The sequence below is a fragment of the Chaetura pelagica genome, unplaced genomic scaffold (genome assembly GCF_000747805.2).
Source record: "Chaetura pelagica isolate M959 unplaced genomic scaffold, ChaPel_1.0 scaffold27, whole genome shotgun sequence".
Taxonomy (NCBI): Eukaryota; Metazoa; Chordata; class Aves; order Apodiformes; family Apodidae; genus Chaetura; species Chaetura pelagica.
Window position 1 is genome coordinate 1,652,383 of NW_009954020.1, and position 22,973 is coordinate 1,675,355.

Below are 22,973 nucleotides of genomic sequence, written 5' to 3' on the forward strand. Positions count from 1 at the left end.
AAAATTTAGGCTTGCAGCTATATAGATGAAAACATCTGTGTGCATTCTGTATCCATCTGAAAAGCCTTCAGCTGTGTTTTAGAAGGGTTTAAGTCTCATAAAAGCACCCCCAACAGCCTTAAACTCAGGTCTAAGTTGTTGTCTGTAAGAACTTAAAGTCTGGAGCTGAATTTTATTTACTTAGGGATGTTTGCTCCTGGGCCATATTCTGTTCTCTTGGCATTCAAGGGTAACTGGTCTAGGGTGACTGGCATGAAACTATACCTTTGTAACAGGGTAAAGCATGAGGAAAGTAGAGTTTTTTTTGTTTGTGCTCAGGTGAACTGTCACATACAACCACAGAGTCTGGGAAGGGGGGAAGCATCTGAAAACAAGTAATACTTACAGAGTTGGAGTGTCTGGGCAGGGAAAGGAGAGCTCTTGCCGAGTTTCATTGATTGTTATTTAAGGTTTGCACCACTTTCACTGGTTTTGATTACCAGTGAGTCTCTGTTCAACTATGAGCTTGGAGTTTGCCAGGAAATGGGTAAGCAGACTGACATTTGAACAAGGGAGTTCTCAGGGCACACGTTTGTCTTGGCCCCTTTGGCTCCAACCAGTACATGAGATATCTACCTCAATTTTGACTTGCAAAAGGAAATCAATACATGTTACTGGAGAACAAGTAATACAAGTAAAACAAGAACAACTGAGGATATTGGAAAAAATAGATTTCTGAATGCTGTTACCTGAAATATTGTGACAAGGTAGAAACTGAGCAAGAGCAGAATATTTAACCAGACCCAGTCTGTACTTCATACATCCCTCGCCCCATGTGTTTAGTCTACGTAAATTTAAAATCCCAAACCTAGAGCAGAATATTTTATGACAAACCCAGGCTATGCCTACAATTCAGTGTTCATAGAACCACAGAATGGTTTGGGTTGGAAGAGACCTTAAAGATCATCTAGTTCTAACCCCCCCCGTGTGAGCAGGGACACCTTCCAATGGAACAGGTTGGTGAAAGCCGTATCTAATCTGGCCTTGAAGCTATCTTATCACAGCTGCCTCCTGAGCCCTGTGCTGTTGCAGTCACTGCTTGTGATACAAACCAGATCTGATAACTCCACACTCCAACATTTCCTCTGGCTAGAGGATGTTCTCATTGCTTTCTAGCAATTTCAAGTGACTTGTTCTTTTTCGAGCAGCTTTGACACGAACAGATCTTAAAATAAGAAACTTCTAAGAACCAGGTTAGGGCCAGGAAAAATAAACTCTGCAAGCTGGGTTGAAACTGATATTCTAAGCAATAAAGTCATTCCATCCAGAAAAGGTTAGTGCTGCTCCAGTTGGTTTGAGAGCTGCTGTTGAGTTTGGTAATCCTGCCCAGTGCAGGAAAAAGGGCTGTGCTGAGCCTCTCTTTTCAACCCAAAGGACCAGCTGTAGGACACAAGACACACCAGGCTGGCTTTCCCAAGAGCCTACTGGAGCCGGAGAGAAAGCAATTGAAACTCATGGACAAAATAAGTGTTTTGATGCTAACTTTAGTAAAGTTTTCCATAGAGAGACAGTTGCATCCATATTTAACAGCTGTTAAAAGAGATACACATTTAATTGCATTATATAAGGGGTACTTTATATTGAAAACACTTCAAGTGTTTTTGTTCTACCTGTTTGGAATCCAGGCTTTCTCCCTAGAAGATACTTCAGTTGACAAAAGGGCCTCGTTCAGATATCTGGGATCAACTGAATACATTTATTTAAAGCAATTTTAAATATTAAAAAAGTAGAAATTAACACATACAGTACTTAAAAACTGTCACATTAAATACATGTGAATAGACATGTGTACTGATGTTTTACCTTAACATTCAATGAGAAGTCAAGATTTTAACTAGTGGCATGACCAGATCTGATTTCTGTACACGTTGATGTACTATGTAATAAAAAAATAAATAGCAACTGTTGTTCAACAGTAAATAAGACATCATCTGCAGAGCATACTTCCCCCTCTGGGGGCACCTTCCCCTGACCCTCCCCCCAACCCCTTACCAGCTAATTTTTTCATAAAGATTTAGACTTTCCAAATACTATGTCATGTACAAAATTGCAGACAGTGGCTCATTGAGTTCAAATATAATACTGTACTTAAACTCAATCAATATCATACATTTTCAGATTTCTTATGACCCACAATAAGCCAGAATAAACAGAACTATTGTTCCCGATGGAACTAATTCAACTTTATAAAATGCATATGTATACTATTTTAAAGAGCGTAGAAAAGAATAGACATTTGACTCTACATAATTTTACATGCCTAGGTTTTCTTTATATGATTTCTTTTATCAGTTTATTTCAAGATCACTTAAAAATACAATTGATCACAAAAGTGAATAGGTTTTGTTCTTTAATGCAACTTAAAAACACTGTAGTAATGGATAAAACGGAATGCTAAATAAATGCTAGTCCTGACTTCCTTTCCATAAAAAACAGAATAAAGTCTGAAATACTGGAGCTGGTAATACTGAGGATTAAATGCCAGCAGACTCGCTCGCTCACTGCATAATTCTTTTTTTGTTTAATAAACTTTTGTTATAAATGATAAAACCATTAACAGTTCATAAATGTTTTGCATTTTTTTTCCATATGGGGTTTAGGCCAGTATTTGTTTCTATATTAACCACAAACAGAATTAAATATTCACTGACTACAGCTTTGTAAAACTGAAATAAAAATGAAAGCCCTCAAAGTCTGAGATGTGCTTTTATGAAATGAAAATCCTTCCATGCAGCCAAGACAATCTGCTTTGAAATAGCAGTACTAGGTACTGAAGCCAAAATAACATTGAAAGCAACTAATATAAAACTACACATGAAAGTCATGGAACCTGCTACAGACAAACTATGGGAAAAAACACAACTGCGTGATGTTCCAGAAGTTAAAAAAAAAAATATGTTGAAAGGTACATAGGAAATGAAAGTTTCCAGTAATACATAGAAGTGTTTTCTGGCAATGCAGCTTTAAACCAACTTTCAAGAAACCTCAGGTAAAATGCAGCCTTCCAAAACTTTTCTTAGAAATTAGCTTTATGACAGTACATTTGTTACTTGGTGCTTTGAATTAAGACTATGACAGAGTTTAGTGAACTCTACTAAAACTAGCCTGATACTTGTGATCTGAGTTCTAACATTGACAACCAGATCAAATGCATGAGACGTCATCCTTAACATTCCACTTTTTAGAGCAATTAAAAATAATTTTGAATTATCTTTATATCACCACTTAAGAAATTTTATTTTAGGTAGCAAGGTTGAAGACAGGAAAAAAAAAAAAAAACAACCCACAAAATAATTTTTCAAAGAGCCAATTTAGCTATAAACAAATACTGTTGCAAGCTCACAGTAACCTGAATAGCAGTCAATTTAAAATGTTCTTTTCTTCAAATGTAGCTACATGACTATAGTGCTACTTTTGTACAAAGGCAGGTTTCAAGTAAGCGTCTAAATGCATGCATAATGTCAACAGACAACATCTTCTAGAAGTCCTTGGTCACTAAGGATTCAGTGAAAGAAACCAGCAAATTTCACATATATCTACTAAAGAACAATATGACTAATTTGCATTAAAGTAACTTTTTGAATGAAATAAATTTGTAACTTTTCACAGTGAGGTAATATCACAGGGGAACTGCAATCACAGTTTGGCATAGGTCCACATAATATAAACATGAAATGCTGTATGCACACCATAAAACATTACGGTTACCTGTAAAGTCAGTGAATATTTGTCTTCATAATTACACTTAACTGAGCACTATATTAAATAAATACCAAAGTGGGTTTCATAGCTGTAAACTGCATACACTTATAAACTGCAGACTGATTTTTAAATTGTCCAAAACCATTCACTCATTCTAACTTTCTGCTAACTGTATATTAAGAATACCAAGTTATTAGGAACAGTCATTTCTGTACAGTTACATGGCTGACAGAGACCACCTACATTTGGAAAGCTGGCAGTTCATACCTATTTTGAACAGCATAGACAGAAATGTAAGTGCTAGATGCCCAGGATGGCTTCAACGAACCCAGTAAGGCGTGCCAGGTTCCAAGGCTACCATAATACTGGCAAAGGCAGAATAACACAGTATATTTACAATACATATAACTCAACCTCATGAGGTGAAACTTAAATGAATTATTAATTTGTAACAGCAGCTATATATACAATTGTGCACAGGATTACAAAGATGCAGCAGCGTTCGCTTTTGCTAAAAAGCCCGTCTTGCATGAAGAATGTGCAATGCTCAAGTTTAGGATTTTTTGTTTATTTTTACTAGTCTGACAGAATGTGCACAAAGGACACTGGAAAGACCCCTTTCCTCTCTGGCTGTCCTTCGATGTGGCCAATCTGCAACACAGGAGAAAAACGTACATATATGTGTGTGTGTATATATATATATTTATATATATATGCATGTGTATGTACACAGGGAATTCACAGACTGCATTTACTTCACTCAGAAGCAGCAGAACTGCATGGATCCTACAAAGCATTTGAAAGTTCTTGGACAGGTTAAAGCAGACCTTAGTTAATGTTTGAATTTGCATAATGGAACAATATAAAACTGTACAAGCATATTAGAAATAAGACAAATTAAGGTAACTAAATCTAAAGAGAACAACACAACTACAAATGAATAGGGAAACCTAGAAGGGGTACATCAGTCACTGAATTTCAAGACTCTCACCAAAACAAGCCTTATTTTCTTTTGTCTGATATATCTTGCTACTGCAAGTTAGTCTGTCTTTCAAATGCATTCATCTTATTTAACTGAATAAATGTCACTTGAGAGAAATGTCTGCTACAGTTGTGAAGCTAGTTGCAATAATCTGCATGCTTCACTTAAAGTGAAAAAGGCCCAGCTGTTAAATTAGTATAATTCCTAGTAATTTCTGTACATGAGTGTTTAAGAAATCACAGTATTGTCAGATTAAGTATACTTCACATACAACTTGTATATGTTTTAAATAATAACAGTAGTAATAATAATAATAAATATCCAATCAACTGACAAAAAAATGAAAACAGAGCTTCTGTATGAACTTTATATGTTTTAAATGCATCATTCTAAACACCTGTTCAACTGATAGTACTGGAGGAGCAGCCTTGACTGACCACACAGCCCTGTTCTCATCCTGCTACAGTACTGCTCTCTACTTTCGGAATAACAGTGTACCTCCTTCCTCTTCCACAGCTAACAAAATGGGAAGGGGAAACATGCAGGGCTGGCCATTTCCTCTTGTAGAGCCGAATTTTTGAAGCATATGAGTCAACAGCCCTCATTTCCCTTCTCAGAAACACTCAGACTGGAACACTTCATGGAACTTGTCAAGTATGTACCCAGGGATCTTAAAAAGCCATTTCACAAAACAGATTCAGCAACTAATACAATCAGCTTTTTACTGGGCATTGCTCTTTTGATGCATTGCTCTTTTGAGTTGAAAATCTTCCACCCTTAAATCATGGGTGAGGGGAAAACATGTAGCTAGAGCCAAATAGCAAAGGTTGTTCTGCACTGAGAGTAGGAAACAATAGGCAGCACTGTGGTAAGAATTTGTTTTAATCAAAATGGAATTGGTCTCATTTTCTTGACTAATAACTGTTAGGTAGAAAAGTATGATGTAGCAGGGCTTTGGTGACCAGAAGTATAGTGTCAAGGAAGGACTGGAGCCTTCAAGTGGGATTGAGAAAGAACCTGATGTTAACACTCAGGAACCTAAGACAGTATGTGGTCCAGAGTAAGGGGGAGTACGATACAAACCGATGGCATGGGCAGGAAGAAGAGAAAGAAAATGTCTCATTTAAGGAGGAAAGCCATCAGCTTACAGCACTAATTACAAATAGTTCTTCAGTCTTCCAGCAACCCCTCTATGTATAACTTAACATTTCTGGTGAACTGAAGATAATGGCTTCTCTCATTTCTCATGAAGAGGGTAAGCACACCAAAAGGAATAAAAATCACCACCTCTTCATTTAATGAAAGGCTAGTGTGCATTACTAAGAGTGACATCTGTAAACACATGTTGCTATGAGCCAGCAATAAAGCCAAATTTAGTTGGGTAGTTTTAGCAGACTCCCAGGAAGAAACAGACCCTACCAAATAAAGTGGGTCCTTTCTAATACAAGTTTAAGGGCTGGATGTTAGCTCAGGCAAAACACTCCTCAAAGCCAACAAAACAAACTAAAATAACAACAAACTCCCCACATTTGAGAAAGAGGCTTTCCTCTAAAAGTCATAAAGAAGTTATGTAGAACTATAAAGGGAAAAGATACATACCCACCACTCTTGGTCCTCTTCACCAGTTACAATAATGACTTCTCCTTCAACAAATGTCAGCTCATCATCATTATCTGCCTGACAGTCATAAATGGTCTTCACTCGCCTAACTTTGTTTTTCCCCTAAAAATAGAATGAAGTTTTAGATGAAGGACACGAGGAACAGCAAACAAACCCCACGTATTTATAATTTGCCTTGTAGTTATGTTTTTACAAGAAGGTAAAGACTAACAAATTGCTTTCCTCACAATTGGGGACATGACATTCAAAACCACTGCTTCAACAATGACATTATACAAAATACATAAATAAATCATTACCTTCACAAGTATGGGTTTTCATTCTCTTAAGATTCAGAAGTCCCAAGAGACTTCCATGTCTCATGCACAGCCTAAGCAACCTATGCTTCCTCCAGTAAAGATAGCTTAAGCAATGTCTTTACATTGTCCCAGTCCACAAACATCCTCTTTCTCATTTAACACACACTTCATTAAAAAAACCACCATGAACAGAAAACGAAATTGAATCTGCTCTGAAAGTTACAAGAGGGGTAAATGCTGCATTGAAACTCCAGTATTCCTCACAGTTCTGATTTTGAATCTAGTCCAAAAATACAGTAACCTTTGATTTCTGATCTGCTTATAGAACAATAAGTTATTTTTAAAATTATTTTTCATCCATTATGTTAGCAATTTCTCACTAAAAGACTCCCAATTTCAAATAGCAGTACTATTTTGTGGTGATAATTCACAATAGATTTTCTCACTGCCCAGGCATTTGGAGTGTAAATATTTTCTAGGTCATACTTTGCTGCATACTGTTAACTCACAGGAAAATGCCCAAGCCATGGACTCCTCCCTAAACATATGTTTCTCACAGCAGGGAAAAGGCTTTAAATTATTTCCAAATAGAGTAAGGAAGTGAGTTTCCCAGCAAAACACTCCTGCTACTTTATATTCCTATTTTTCATATGCACACTTCTTCAAAAACTACAGTTACTTCTTTAAACAGAAGTAGTCACACAAGAAGAAGGCAAAAGCAACAAGAGCAGCACAAGGAGATGAGAAGCAGAAGGGCTATGAAGGAAAAGTCAGCAGGTTTAGAGGAATTTGAGCCAAAAGTAACTTCACAGAGGAAATTTCCTAGGGAGCCTGCTCTTTGCTATTACCTATGCACTTGAAATACCTCCATGTTTTGCAAAAATATCTCGCTGCAGATGAACAGCAGCCAGACACAAAGCAAAGATCACTCATGCTAAACTCAAGGTACAGAAAAATAACAATTACAGAGGAATCTAAGGGACAAAGCAGTTAACACAACAACGTAAGACAAAAAACCCCTTACTCAAGACAGAAAAACAAATACCTGAAGTTCGTATAAGATCAAAGGTTTTTTTACAGCAAGTGATTGCTGCAGCAAGGAGTTACTTCAAAGAATGCTTTCTCTCTTTTTAAAAATGAATTAATATAATTTGGAAAAAAAATCTTAACTATCACTAGGAATTGGAATTAGGTATTAATGGGTATTTTGGGCCAGCCCCAGCTTTCAACTCCAGAGAACCTTTACAAACTAAGAACACTTCCTATCAATCCCCCAGTGATGAAGGGGAGCAATTACTGCCAGATAAAAATGGTCTCATTCAATAAAGAGACTAAAAAAAATAATAAAATTTATATTCCTTTAATCTTAGAGAACTGTATGCAACTCAGCTGGTAGGAACACACAAAGAATTATGGCAGTTGATCCTGGTTCCTTCTGATTAGTACCACACATGACATTTTAATATTCAATTCCTTTCACTTAGGAGAGTGGTAAAAAGGAGAATTCAAGCCCGAGGCATATTTAGACTTGGAAAGGTTTCAAAAAGGATGGATCTGAAGAGAGCATATATTTTCCAGGACACAGTTTGGGGCACTGGTGTGAAAAGAAATAGAAGCAATTCCAGAATATGTAATTTGCTAAAATGAAACAAATATTTCCCACCCCACCCCCAACTCCTTGTACACAGGATTAGTACATATTAAGAATATATTTTTATGCTTAAGACTGGATAATAATCAGCTGCTGTGGTCATTATTAATCTCTCCATGTTCTTATTTACCTCCATCTTTTCTTTTCTTTTTTTTTTTTTTCTTAAAACAAATAATTTATAGATTGTCTCCTTTATTGAAAAAACACACACAGACAAAGTAACACGGAAGTGCTCTGTGTGATTTCAGAAGCACTCAGGGCAAGTTTCGTTTCTCTAAAAATATCCTTTCTAGTCCTTATACATTAACAGCATCGGTATTTTTTAACCTTATAATTCTGAACAACTGATTCTCTAAAACTTCCAGTCAAAAAACAGAGGTCATCTATTTACAGGCTAAATAGTCAAACCAAAAGTGAAGTACCCACAGGTACTAGCAGCTGCTGTCACAGCTCTGACTGCTGAGATGCGGTGCAGCCTTTGACCAGTCTGTGCAGAGACAATAGAGCCAGAGGATGAAAATGGAGTCAAGATACATTGAAGAGGAATTCTTGCACATTATCTCTTGAGCAAGAAAGACTTCAGCAAACAAGAAGAGATACAAGTGTGCATGTGATATGTAGAAAACTGGAAAGTAGTTATCACAGGTACATCATAATTTTGATCACTACGAAACAGTGAAACTGTTTAATTTACTGCACATGTGAAAATGGCTGAATTTGGAGCATACTGAATCCTTCCTCAGATTTCTTCTATCTAAATAAGGTGAGAGTTACAAACCAAACAACACTCCAATGACAACAAAAAACCAAACCAAACAACTAATCCACTATTTGCTTTCTTTCCTTCTTTAATAAAATGACAAATAGCTGAGAACATCCAGCATCATTTGCCTGCTTACATTTGAAAGTATATATGTAAGTAAACAAATCATAGTTGCAGGTGCTTTTGATCAGATCCCTGTACTACTTTATTTCATCTCTTGAACACTTAGGAAGCCTGAGGAACAAGCCTGTCACTCTCAATTCAGACAGGAGCATACAGACAAGTCTATGACAGAAGCCAAGCAGAGTGATGGCTTCAGAGAAAAAGTTCTTCCTCAGACAAGGACAGGAAGGGAGAAACTCACCCTCTGCTTGCACTACAAAAACAGAAGACTTATTTCCTTTTACATAAGTGCTTTGCATAGCCAATTTGACAAGCAAAACCATCTCCTTTTTGATGTATTCTTAATGATGAAAATCCTAAGCGAGCTCTGAAGTTTCATAAAAAGGTTTCAGTTTACATATGCATGAAGAATCCTCTGCTGGACAGAAATTGCACCGGTTAGCAAGACGAACAGCAAGACAAACTGGGGGTTGAACAAGCGGATTTGAAATCTAGTTATAGTTCCAGTTCTGCTACTACACACCATTTGGCCATGTCAATTGTGCCACTTCAGCAACGTATCTGAACCTATGTTAACCAGTGAAGTGCACCAACATTAAATACTCATGGCAGGAACATTTACTAGTTGGTCACAGTCAACCTGTACTTGATTTTTTTTTATCTACTGACAGTAGGTGCTAACATTCTTTCTCAAAGATTACAAAAATCAAGTATATAAATAATCTAGCAATCTAAGGCACACAAAGTAGTGAGCAAAGACACCAAGAAAAACACCAATTAATTCAGAATTATGACTGGCACAGATAAAAATGCTCAAGTTCCCTAATAAATCTAAATATGCTTTCCCTAATAAATCTGAATATGCTGTCATGTTCCCAAGACTATTGTTTTATGTTACTAGTATTTGTTTCAGCATGCAAGAGGCCTTGGAAACTCCCATCATTTCCTGAAACTTCTTGGGAGCCAAAAAAAGAGCTTCTCATTCCCCATCCTAGTCCATAATGTTATATTCCTTTGTGGTGCATAGCTCAAGGGTGGGTTGTTTGTTTTGCGTTTTGTTTTGTTTTGTTTTTTGCAAGGATAGTCCTACAGTAACTTCAAAGCCTTCCATGGATACTCTCAACTAGTTGGAATGATACCTACCATATTTATTTTCCTGGGAAGCGGCACAGGAGTTTCTGGCAGGGTATGTGTTATGTCATTAGACTCTTCAGATGCTTGCCTTTGGACGGTGTCTCTAGATTGTACATTTGGAGAAAGATCTAAGGAGTGAGATTTTTGATTTGCTTCTGAGGGCTGAGGCTTCAGTGATGCTTCTCCACCTTGAGTTTTAGCCAACAGCTCTCCTAGCTGAGGTTTTGGAGGAAGGTCCTTCATTTGTGGCTTTGGAGGTAAGTCTCCAAGTTGTGGTTTTGGTGGCAAGTCTCCTAGCTGAGGCTTTGGGGGTAGTTCTCCAGGCTTTGGGGGTAAATCTCCCACTTGAGGTTTCTGAGTTAATTCCAGAGGCAGAGGCTTTGGGGGCAAGTCTCCAGGTTGTGGTTTCTGTGGAATATCGATGGACAGTGAGGGCTTCTGAAACATTTCCATGTGCTGATGGGATTTATCTATTGAAAGATGATGACTGGTTTCAATTTTTCTTAGTGCCACTGAAAGAGAAGAGCATAACAATGTTTTTTCACAATCTCATTTTAATATTAAAGAACTTAGGCAGGTATCAAAACTCTTAACTGTGTAAATGACCACATGTTCACTGAGCCTTGGTAACTGTCCATGTCTCTTCCTAATCTATGACCAATACATGATAACACAACTTCACATAACCCACTTTCACCAATGTCTCATTTATTTCTCCTCCTGGAGGCAATAAGGGCTTAATCCAACAGCTACGAGGTCACTCCTTGAAATGAAGTGATTGCACTTAAACAAAACCAAAATATTAAATATAAGAAAAGACGTATTTTGCAAAATAACCTATCACTGACATGACTCCAGTGAAAATTCTCATTAATGCCAATTATTCCTATATAGAGTTGAACTCCACACAGGAAAACCCTAAAGCTCAGGATTAGTAACTCTAAAATCTTAAAGAGAGGGAGCATCTGCCTATAGTGTACAGACTAAGCTGTATTATTGACATTCAACTTATTGTAATTATTACAATTTAGTCAAGATAAGAAGTTTTAAACGCGTATATTTTCCATTTTTTATGAAAGGAAATTGAAAATAGCTTTTCAAATAGTTTTTTCTCAGTGTCATACAACGATTCTACTGCAAAGTTCCCTAAAAAAACCTGACTGAAATCTACCTTAAAACAAAAAAAACCAACCTCCCAAACCAAACAACTCTATATTAAAACAGATGGAGGGGGGACAGGAGAGAAAACAAGTTACAACTATGGTGAAAGCAACACCTTTTGACTAGAAGGAAGAAATTTCTATCGTGTTCAGTACTGCTTTAGTATCATATTCTAGCATCCAAAAAGGCAGCCTGACATTTTGCTATGAAAGGAACACCACCTCCTGCAATAAAACATACATGCTATATGTATGGTTATTTATATATATATAAAAGAAAACTTTGCATAATTTCCATGAAATAAATTGTATAGCTACTGTAAAATGGCTTATTTAAAAAAAAATGTCTGTGTTGATACCTGTATATGGCTTTGTCTCCTGACTTACCTAGCAGCAAATGTACAAGCACCAATCATTGACAATGGTTAGGTCAATGATAAGAAAAATGACAGTAGTATTTATCAAAGTACTTTGATTGAGTCCATCTTAAACATTTACCTACACAGTTTTAAATCAAGGAAGTGCTGACTTCCTTTGCAGTGGTTTGTCTCCAATGTATAAGCACACATGTAACAGTACCTGATTCTTTTCAATTACAAGGACAACCACCCTGATTGCCAAAACATGGCAATAGACACAACTTGCTGCAAGGTTATCAAGAAATTTGATTTATGGATATTAGGAAGAAAAAGAATTTACCATCGAATGTGGTCAAAGACATAAACAGGAGACCAGAGAGGTTACCCCATGAAGATACTCAAAATGTGACTGGACATGGCCATGTACAACCTGCTCTCATGTAAAAAAGTTGGTCCTGCTCTGAGTGGTGGACTGGCCTGGCTGACCTCCTGACATCTCTTCCAGTTTCAACTAGTTTATCATTTCCCCCACCACCACCTCCTCCTCATGTTGTGTAGGTCTAACTACTGGTTTGGATTAATAAAAACCTTCCTGATCTTTCAAAATACTTCCAGTTTTTCTAAGCTTTCATGGTTTGTGACATTTTAGAAATAAAACATTTGCTGAAAAGATCCATATATTTAAACAAGTGTCTACTTTCATACACATTTAAAAGGTATAATTATGGGAATAAGAACAAAAAGAAGTCTCACCTTTTTGAGGTAGTTTGGGAAGAACTCTAGGGCCAAGTGCAGTCTTTGCAGTCCCAGTGCTAAATCAACAGATATGAATTATTAGTGCTTACAACAGTTACAAAATACTTTTCTTTTTTTCCCCTTTATACATCCCACAATCTAATAAAATCTACATTTATTCTGCTTCTTTTGTATAACCAATTTGTCATCTTGCCTTTGGATCAATCCCAAAACTCAAAGCAGTGTTAAGAATGAACTGCTTTTTCAGGGAAAAAGACATACAAATCCCACACAGCTTTAATGCTACAGGGCAGATTTTTTTCTACAATCTAAAGGTATATGCAAAAACGTACTCTGGGAATAGATGAAGCTGAAATATAAGCTCAGTGAGCAGATCCTGAAGGTTAAGGAAAATTTGATCTTTAAAATAACTATACTGAAACATTCACAACATATCTGTTCTTTATGTCAGTGGTTTGAAGTTTTCCAGGACTGAGCCTATGCCTTGGAGCCTACTGCATGAGCATGATACTGTCTCACACACAAGTTGCAGCTGCATTAGCAGGCAAAGTCTCTGCCACTCCAAGGAAATACTGATCATTGTGGGAAAACAACATGCTTTCCATCAACTTGTTACAGCTGTGTTAGCTATTTGTAATGGTAAGCAACAATACAAGCAGGACAGTTGTGAGTAATTTAATTACAGCATAAAAATCTGAGATAGTAGCATAGTACCAAAACTTTTTCTTTCTGTAGTAGATGGCTTTTTTTCATAATAAACACCAGGCTGGCTCACATTTGCAAACATGGCATGCAAGGATAAATCATACTACAGATTTAAACAAAACTCCACCAAATATCTTCCACCAAAAACATACAGGAGTCACTTCTATAGAAAATGACTGTGGATGCAAAGCCAATTGATTTAAGGCATAAAAATATAACAACAAATAGTCAAATAAAAACCAGTATCACCTCAAAAGAATTACTCAAAAAACAAGGAAAAAGAAAATGAGTGAGGAAGTTGCCAGAATGTGTTCAACAGAGCAGAGAAACTACATGAACAGCCTTGATTCTGGTATTTGTCTCTGAAGCTAATGTTTCAAAATTAGTACAGTGACACATTTCTACCTGAATTTTCAATCTTTTTTTTTTAACAGTCAAAATACACGGTGACACTAAACTGAAAGAGCAGCCAAGCTCAGTCTTGATTCAATAAATAATTACCTCAGCCATTACTTAATGCCATCAGGCATGAGTACCACACCTTGTCTTACAAGTATCAAGTATAGCACCAGCTCTTTGTGTCACAGAACATCAGCACAATTTCCCAGAACACCCAGTGCCACCTGGATGGATTCAAACATGGCAAATCAGCTGTGCTACGAACAGGGCAGATGGCAGACTGAGGACTGTCCTGAAACTCTACCTACACATCTTCTATGATTTGTTTGATGTTACACATCCATCTCCAGATGGCTTGATCACACAGATAGTGTGGTCATGCAGGCTCTCCATCCTGTTGCCTGAGGCACAAACACTAAGTAACAACAACAGTAACAAACACTAAGTGACAGGAATGTATGTCCATCCTTAGTAGCACATCTATTGAAAAAGACACTTGTAATGTACTGACTTGAACTATGTGCTAAAAGCAGTTGGTGTTATTACAAACTGCATGTCAGCACAGAAGCTCCACAGACTGGAAAAGAGTTAAGCTGGAAGACTGAGATGAATTCCCTCTCTTATAGAGCTGTCTTCGATGCCAGCCTGTACCCTGTGACACTTCTGCAGCTACATGCCTGAGACCTCACATTGAAGCAGATAAAATGAAATGCCAGGAAACATAAAAATAAAACTTTTGTCCCACTGGACTGCAGTCTGAGGCAACATTCCCCAGCTCAGAGAGCACTTCTGTAGGAGCGGTAGAGAGATTCTGGTACAAGTCGTTCTGTCCATCCTGCTCAAAGGATGAATTGTGTGCGGACAGCTATGAACAAAGTGTAGGAGGCTCAGTGTAGCCAAAGTATTTGTTTGGCAGTGAGGCAGGCAGAAAATGAAGGAGGAAACATAGCTATGACTTTACTTCATGTGGAAGGCAATTTTTTTCTAATTTGCAAATTAATTATTGTTAATTTTCATAGTTGCCTCCATATCCACAGATTTTACCTCGACTGCTGAGACATCCCCTCGAATTTGTTTGCAGCCTTAGTTGAAGGTGGGCCCAAATCATTACCTGTGGTGAAAAAAGCACAAAAAAAAAAAAAAAATCAGGATAATGAAATATCATCAACAGATGGTGCAACTTAAAAGCAAAGCACACATTCTTCCAAGTAATCTTTATACAACATGTCTAAAGATTCTAAAGATCAGTCTTTATTAATAATCTTGTAACTGAAAAAGCAGCAGGGACCATAATAATCCAACTTGACCTTTCATGTAACACATTTTAGAACTGGTAGCTGGTAGCTCACATCTGCTGGCAAGGAAAGAATGAATGACATTGCTGAGTTACTGCTGTAGGACATTTGTTTTGAATACAGTGTTTGAATTCTCTCTGAATAGAAGGAGATATTGCAAGCCAGTATTAAATAAACTTATCACAGATGTTTACATTTTGTGTTAAGAAACATCTTTTTAAAACCACCATGGATGTGATTTTATTCACAAAACATCAAATTTCTAAGGTCTGGTATTTTGACCTAAATAAAAGAACAGTCTTTGCTGATTTAATGAGTAAGTACGTTGGTGAAGAAAAGATCCTAGGTAACTTAAATTCTGTTAAAAGGCCAGAAAATCCAAACTCAAGTGCTTCTGAATTCCTTCAGCAGAAGGCTTCTCTTTCATTAACCATCACCATTCCAAAGATACGATTATACTAACTACTTTGTTTTTGTGCCTTTATTATTCCCCCTTCCATTTTTCATTACAGTGTCTCTAAACAATCTTAGAACCATCTTCAACATCCACTTTTAAATGTTGTCACTGAAACAGATGTAGTGACATTTAATGATCCAAGAACACAAAATACTTCCCATGCAAAAGAATAATGCGTTTGTCTAGATACCTTTCTTAGTGCATTAAAGTCTAAATAGAACAGCAGAAAAGGCTCATTTTGAGCCTTGATAAAAATATGTTTACATTTAAAAGTAAAAAAAAAAAAATAGAAGAAAGAAAAAAAAAAGGTAAAACAAACAGCAAACTCTTCACATGTGGATCCAAGAAAAAGTATCTCCTGGTTGCTATGGAAATCCAAAATAATCTACATGACATTTTTAGGACATCTTTGGATACTAACTCCCTTTGCTTAGAAATAAGCTAAGGACTGCTCTGCTTGAAACTTCAATTACTGCATAGATAAGAAAACAAATGCTGAAATTCAACATAAGAAATGTAACAACACAGAAAAAGCTTCTTAAAAGGAAAGCAGTGAACATGTAACAATATTATTAAAGCAAAACTACACAGGCAGATACAAGAAACTCCCTCTTTTATAATTGCAAGACTTAATACTTGCTTAAAATCCAAATGAACTTTGAAACAAGATTTTGTAGAGATCTTAGTTAAGGAAAAGAAGAGAAGAGGGCATGGAAGAGGTTCCAGCAACTGAAATTTAGTCTGCAGTGGAGAGCAGAAGAGAGGCAGAATAAACAGTGGTCTTCTCTGGCCCCTCTTTGAAAAGGTATTTTACTGCTATAAGGTTCTTCATCTTCAACTCCACACCTGCAGCTTTCTCGTATTTTCCTTTCCCTTTATCTGTTATCTAATCTTTTTAAAGAAAAGCTGGCACTAGCTTAGTGTCTGTTCCTTCCACACCTTTCATTCTAACAGTGTTACAGTACACAGTATTCCAATATATGGTATCTTCGGTGCTGTTTTGGACTTAAATATTTAAGCTTTTTAAAATTTTTGAAGTCCAAGCTCTTCAAAATGTCTTTACTACCTCTGAAATAGTACAGGGCTGTTAAGACTCTAGATATAGGAAACATTCTTTCCATATCCCAGACATCTGAAAATATTGCCATTATTTGTGTTCCTTGAGAAAGACTTTGCTTTTCACTAGACTCTGTACTTCTCTTCATATTAAATCCTAGATTAAAATCACAGATTCTAACTATGAACACTCCATGATTTATCAGCTCAATTTGCTGGAAAAAACCCAAACAATGGTGCTTTTTTTTTTCCAGGCTGGTAATTTTGTGCTTATATTGGACCAGAGAGAGGATACTCCTAAGGTATAAGTAGTGTATCGATGACTCCCTTATGTAAGCATTGGATTCCAGCTCAAATATTCATAGATTTATGGAAATCTTACCACCAAGACTAAAATTATAGAAATTTACATGAGCCTGAGATTTATAGCTACCAGGAGAAGCTGACTGCATAAAGCAAATGTTTATTGAAAAAAGAAAGAATGTGAGCAGTCTGGAAAAAAAAGTTTCTAAAAAGCTCCTGTCAGAAAAGTATCCTGTTAGGAAAAGAAAAGTGCTGTTACTGTGTAATTTCTGCAGGTAGAAGGCTGCGAACCTATCTGTCTTTGAATATGTACAGACAACATCACAAAACCCAGAAACATATTAAGACAACACATCCCCACAGGTAAGTGCAAACACTTTACAGGAGAGACCTGGCATTGAGCCCAAGGAAACAAGCTCTTGTGGCAATCAGACCTGCATGTATTAACTGAGGTCTATCTGCCCCAAATCAATGTCTGTCTAGAGTAATGACCTGGTCAGAACAGGAGCAGGGGTGAGGAAGCAGATGCAGAGTAGATGCAACAGATCTGGGGGCCAGGGTGAGGGCAGCTAAGGTAAAGAGGGAGTCAAAAAAGACTGAACTGGGCCCCAGGAGAGGATAGAATATTTTCAGTTTTCTCAAGTGAGACTCAGATACAGAAGCCTGGAAGCTAGAGTGACAGAAGATAGAACTGTCGATTTATCTGAGCTTACATTACATCAAGCTGCAATCATTGGAAAACAAGCACCAGGTAAAGAGAAACCAAAGATCATATATCATCCATCATAAAGGTTTTCCCCTGCCTTTTTGGTTTGCGTTTCAAAACTCACCCCAAGGAATTGGGCCCTTATTCTGGGGTCCATGAGGTAGTGGGCTTGGTGGGTCAGAGAGGGTTCTTTTGTGTCCTGGGGGTGGGGGAGGTGGTGACTAGAGGTTTGAATGCTTAGAGGGAGGGTTGAAGGTGGGCCTGTAAAATAACAAACAATCTTCTTACAAACACATGTGTATAAATGTCAAAGCAGCACTGAAAAATCCACAGTCAGACCCACAGTGAAGTGCAGCAAAAGACTAAAATAAAAAGACAAGCCATGCCAAAACAGTGTTCTATTAAATGACACATTTACCACATTTTTAATGATATTAGCTGTGGGAATACCAGCAACTTGACAACAGAATGAGACGTGTATTTATGTTTAAAAATTACATGACTAATTACTCCAGGATTTCTATTTTTAGGCATCGTTCTAAAAAAAGAAAAACATATGAAATCTTAAAATTCATTTAGCATTTGAAGTTAACATTACTATTAATTTAAACCAGAATGAAATAGCTCTTTAGATGTATTACGTGGGCATTTTTTTCCCCTCCAACACATCCCATTCAAATGCTCTTAATAAACTTGCGGGGTGAGGGCAACAGAAAGCTATCAACAAATTTTCCCTGCATTTTGAAAAACGTTTCTTGTGGTTATTTTCCCTTTCATTCTGTGCCTCAAATACATCAGAATATGCATTTTCAGAGCAATGGAAATTACCGTATGCTGTGTGTATAAAATAAACATCGGAAAAGTCCTTTCTGAGGCTCAGATTAGATATTTACTGGTAGCTTTGCTTACCAGAAGTTACACAGTCACCCCTACTCTGTAACCCTTATTTCCTCCTGCATCAACTTTGGCACAAGTATTATTCCACACAATGCATGTTTTACGGGATGAGGGAACAGATATAGATTAAAAGACAAAATAACCCAGAGGGAAGACAAGAGTTTTCCCTAATCAACTTCACCTTCAAAAATGTCTTTAATAAGAAGCTCAAGGAAAGAGGCCATGCAGAGTGCAAATGTGCAATGAGGGGAGAACTGCTTAAGTCAGCTGCCACTCCTGCCAAAAGAAATTACTTGTAACACTTACTGAAATTAGTTCTACATGAGGTTAGAATAGCTTTAAGGGTTTTGTTGTTGGAGATTGAGGGGTTTTTTGTGTTTGTTTTGGTTGTTGGGCTTTGTTTTTAATCTAACAAAAAAATAACACTTCACTGCAGTTGTGATCTCACAGTAAGTTTCAAATGTAAGAGCTTTGCTATCACATGCTCTGGATAAATGCAGAAAATCATAATAAATTTTCACAAGCAAAGTGTATTGATACCTGAAATTTCAATTCTATTGTCAGCTCTTTTTTGTATCACAATAGAACCTACTTGCTTATTTTTGAAAGCATAAATTATTTGAGCAGTATTTGAGACAAAAACTTAATTTTGTGTATCAGCACATACCTTAACCTGCATACAGAAATAGAGTTGCCTCTTTAAAAATATTACCAGTGTCTATAACTAGACTGGAAATTACCAAAGACAGTCTTACTCCACAAATTACTGTATGTCATACAAGTATTAAACTCAGTGAAGAATAATCTATGCTAGAATTCCTTACATGAAACATTAAACACTGAAAAAAAGTAACTTCTATTATCCTCTAAGCATGTGTAAGTTTACCAGATATTTTCAGCAGGTGACCTCCCTCTTTCTTCTAAACTGTAAAGGGAAGTTTAATAAAACTGCCTGCAATGAGTGAATAATTCAATGTGTTTGATTGAACAGATTCAAGCCTGGAAGGCCTTTTGCTGCTAGGAGAGTCTCTCAACCGCAACCCCAGCAGGTATTTTGTGCCTGGCTTTTCATTGTTTACTCCTGTAAATCAAATTATATATTTTGCAAAGTCCACAAAGCCATTAATTGACAAGCAGTCAAATGTTAGTGCAAATTAGTAAGATTGTTCCCCAGTTTGTACCCTTTCTCACTTTAATTTATCCCATGATACTAAGAACACACACTGATTTAAACTATGCATTTAAATATTTCTGCCAGCAAAAAAACCAAAACTTTTTTCACACTAAGTTTTGACTGACAATCCACTAGACTTCTGCAAGTTATAAATTCTTCATTTCACTAAAATATATCTTTATCTGAGGTTGTTCTATAAATCATAACTCAGAATCTATCTAGAAGTAGCAAGGGCGAAAGGAAAGTTCAGTATCTAGAGTTAACAGCAACATTATTTTTAAAGCACATGGGAAACATACACAGATATTGGTACAGTATTTCTCTCTAGTCCTGACATCTCAAATAGGAATGATACACACAAAAACTGTCTGCAAGTGGGGCTGGCCAACTCTGCAGAGGTTCTGTCCTACCACCACCTCGTGTCCTGCTGTTTGTACTGCACAACAGCCTGACTACTCAACACCAACACAGTCTCCAGCCCTGCCACAAATGACAAATAGCTGAAAAAATGCCTTAAAGGAAAAAAATGTGGAGGAAATGCACTGAAATACTATTGCATGCTTATTGCAAAAATAAAACTTCAGACATGAAGGAAAATTTGTATTTTTTTTACTGACAATAAAATGGGAGACTCCTTCTCTACAAAAAGAATTTTTAGTATTATTAAAAAATCTTTAAATGTGGTTATTTGGACTTTTTTTTTTTTATTTCAGACTAGTAGTACATCTCCAGACATCACAGAAAAGTTGAAAATCATCACTTCATAGCTATCAAAAGTTCACAATACGTAACAATCACAGGGTAAGGTTGTTAAGCTATGAAAAAATAGTGCAACTTTTGAGACTTCTAGCATTTGTTCCTGTATTAACCTTATGGAAGGAATAAATATGAATTTAGAAGTCAAACTACTCATTAGATGGCTGAAATACAAAAGAACTTACTTTCAAATAAGTAGAAAATAAATAAAAACTTCAAAACATCTTTCAGAAAGAGGTATAAAGTCACATGCTTTGAATAAAGCATATGTGGGAAACATTCTGGGATCTCAATCAGTTTATGGAAACAACTGGTAGAATAATACAAAGATCTGATGATGTACAAATTGTCAGTACAATTATTATATAATACATTGTAGTACACATATATCTCAAAAAAATTCTTACATGGTATTTTTAGCAATGAAAGGCTGGCCAGATATTTCCAAGTGACACTCAGTTATGTTTCTAGATATTTTGTGATTCTAACCAGGCAGCAATTAAACAGACCATTCTCTCTCCATAGTCATCGTAATGATAACTTCTGATATAGTTGTGATGTTCACATTTCATGTAAATAATTTTCCTCAAACAAGCCTGCCTCTATCTATCTATCTATCTATCTATCTATCTATCTATCTATCTATCTATCTATCTATCTATCTATCTCTGTATTTTTTATTTATATATATATATAGATAAAATTTTGTTTCCTTTGGGTCCTTTTTTTCTCAGTTAGCTGGGGAGCAGCTGCTTTCAGTTATGCTGCTGTCAACTTTTATAACTTCTTGCTACACAGCTCATGTTTTCATGTGTTAATAGACTAAATCTCAAATTTATTGAAGTTAAATGACTGGAAACAGCCTGTAATTAATAGTGCATTGCTCTTCAGCTTTTGTGCAGTTAGTATAGTACCAATTCATTTGTGTACTTGTGAAACCATGCAAAGATGTTACCATTCAGTCAAGAAATAGTGGGTTTAGAGTGTAAAAACCTCACATTTATATTTATTTTTTTACCACTTAATGAGAGATATGGAAGAACCAGTATTCCAGTTAATGGTAGAACAGGTACTGCAAAGGAAAGTAAGTTTATATTAAAAAGTGTATTTTCATTAACAAGTGTTGTTATACTTATTTTTCTTCAGTTTGTCTTACTTCAGATCACAAATTTTCAGTAGTGAAAATAAGACCATAATTAAAAAAAAATAAATTACAATGACACTGAACGAGAAAGCTAAGAATATACACTTACTCAACAATAGCATCTGAAGTATATTCTATAATTAATGCTAAATAAGTCCTGTTTGAAATTTAAAAAAACCAAAACAAACAAAAAACAAGAGCCAAAATATATATTAAAGAATGCTGTATTTTGGGTCGATGCCCAAATGTGAAAAGCCACATGAAATGAACAGTTGTCAGCTTTCTTTTCCTCTTATGGTACTAAGAAATACTGAGTTTGAGTGGGGTAACTAGTATAATTTAACTAAAATATATCAACACAATTAGAAGAATATTAAAAAAAAAAAGTTTTTTAAGCATATGCAAGAAAGCCACAGAATCCTGAAAGCATTCCAGTTTCTTCTGTTTATTTCGAAGACCGCAAAGGTCTTATAATAGAAGTAAGATTAAATATAGTAGTATATACCACATTAAAATGGTAAACTAAGAAAGCATTTGTACTTTAAAATAAGGGACTCTGAAAATGACAGTAAGATCTACCTGTGTAATGCCTCATATGCCACAGGATGATGCAACCAGGAAAAAGAAAATAGGATGAAAGGATGTTTTGATACAGTATTTCCAGCAAAAACAGCAAGGTTTTAATGCTGTTCCTGCACTTTCTGTCAGTTGTATTTAGGAAAGCTGATTTAAACAGCAAAGGTCAGAGAAGGGCTAGTGTGATAAAAGCACAACTTGGATGACTGGAGAATGACAACACTTTCTATCAGAAAATGTGAGAGAGACGTGGTTTGTTTAATCTAACAAAATAAAGACAGACTTGTATGACTGCTCTCCAGGTAGTGCCTTGACACAGACACCAAGGAGAGGAAAACCACTAAAGCTAAATGACAATACTGCTGCATGTACTAGAAATTTTATATACTTGAGAAGATCTCTAATCCTGTGAGCAATGAAGACACAGACTATAGGACACAAAGGATGTCTGCTAGATTTGTGTACCTCACATTAGAGATGTGAGTGTAAAACATGCAAATTTGCGTGTTGAAGATCCAAAATCAATTACATAAAACAGATCCTTACCATCGATGTTCATTCCATATGATAGAAATAGGTAGAACCATTAAAAAACAATTAGCTTTCTGCCAAAATTAAGGAAACCTGGCCTAAGGAAACCTGTAGATTACCTAACACTTCTACAAAACTAGTTATCAACGCTGTCCTCACACTGGACTTGCAATCAAGATTGTAAAAAAGTTTATCTGGCTACTGTGCTGAGTCATGCAACTACTTAAATGGTGATTATTTTTGTAAGCTTTTTGTAAAAAAACAAACAACAAAACAAAACACACAGAAGACCTGAGAGGTGCCTGGAGCCACAATGTAAGCTGGAAGACTAATTTAAAAGATGGTTTTCTGAATGTTACAGGCAGAAGACTTGGCTGACAACACAA

The 22,973-nt window shown here is 36.3% G+C and overlaps 1 protein-coding gene across 1 annotated transcript in view; it reads right to left on the reverse strand.

Moving 5' to 3' along the window:
• Positions 1-3,764: 3,764 nt before the first annotated feature.
• ASAP1 (ArfGAP with SH3 domain, ankyrin repeat and PH domain 1) overlaps positions 3,765-22,973 on the reverse strand; it is a 129,364-nt gene continuing 110,155 nt past the window's right edge. Inside the window, 7 exon segments of the mRNA XM_010002273.1 lie at positions 3,765-4,392; positions 6,323-6,445; positions 10,323-10,825; positions 12,586-12,644; positions 14,737-14,803; positions 17,634-17,729; positions 17,732-17,789. Coding sequence (XP_010000575.1) covers positions 4,318-4,392; positions 6,323-6,445; positions 10,323-10,825; positions 12,586-12,644; positions 14,737-14,803; positions 17,634-17,729; positions 17,732-17,789 — 981 coding nt within the window. The 3' untranslated portion in view covers positions 3,765-4,317.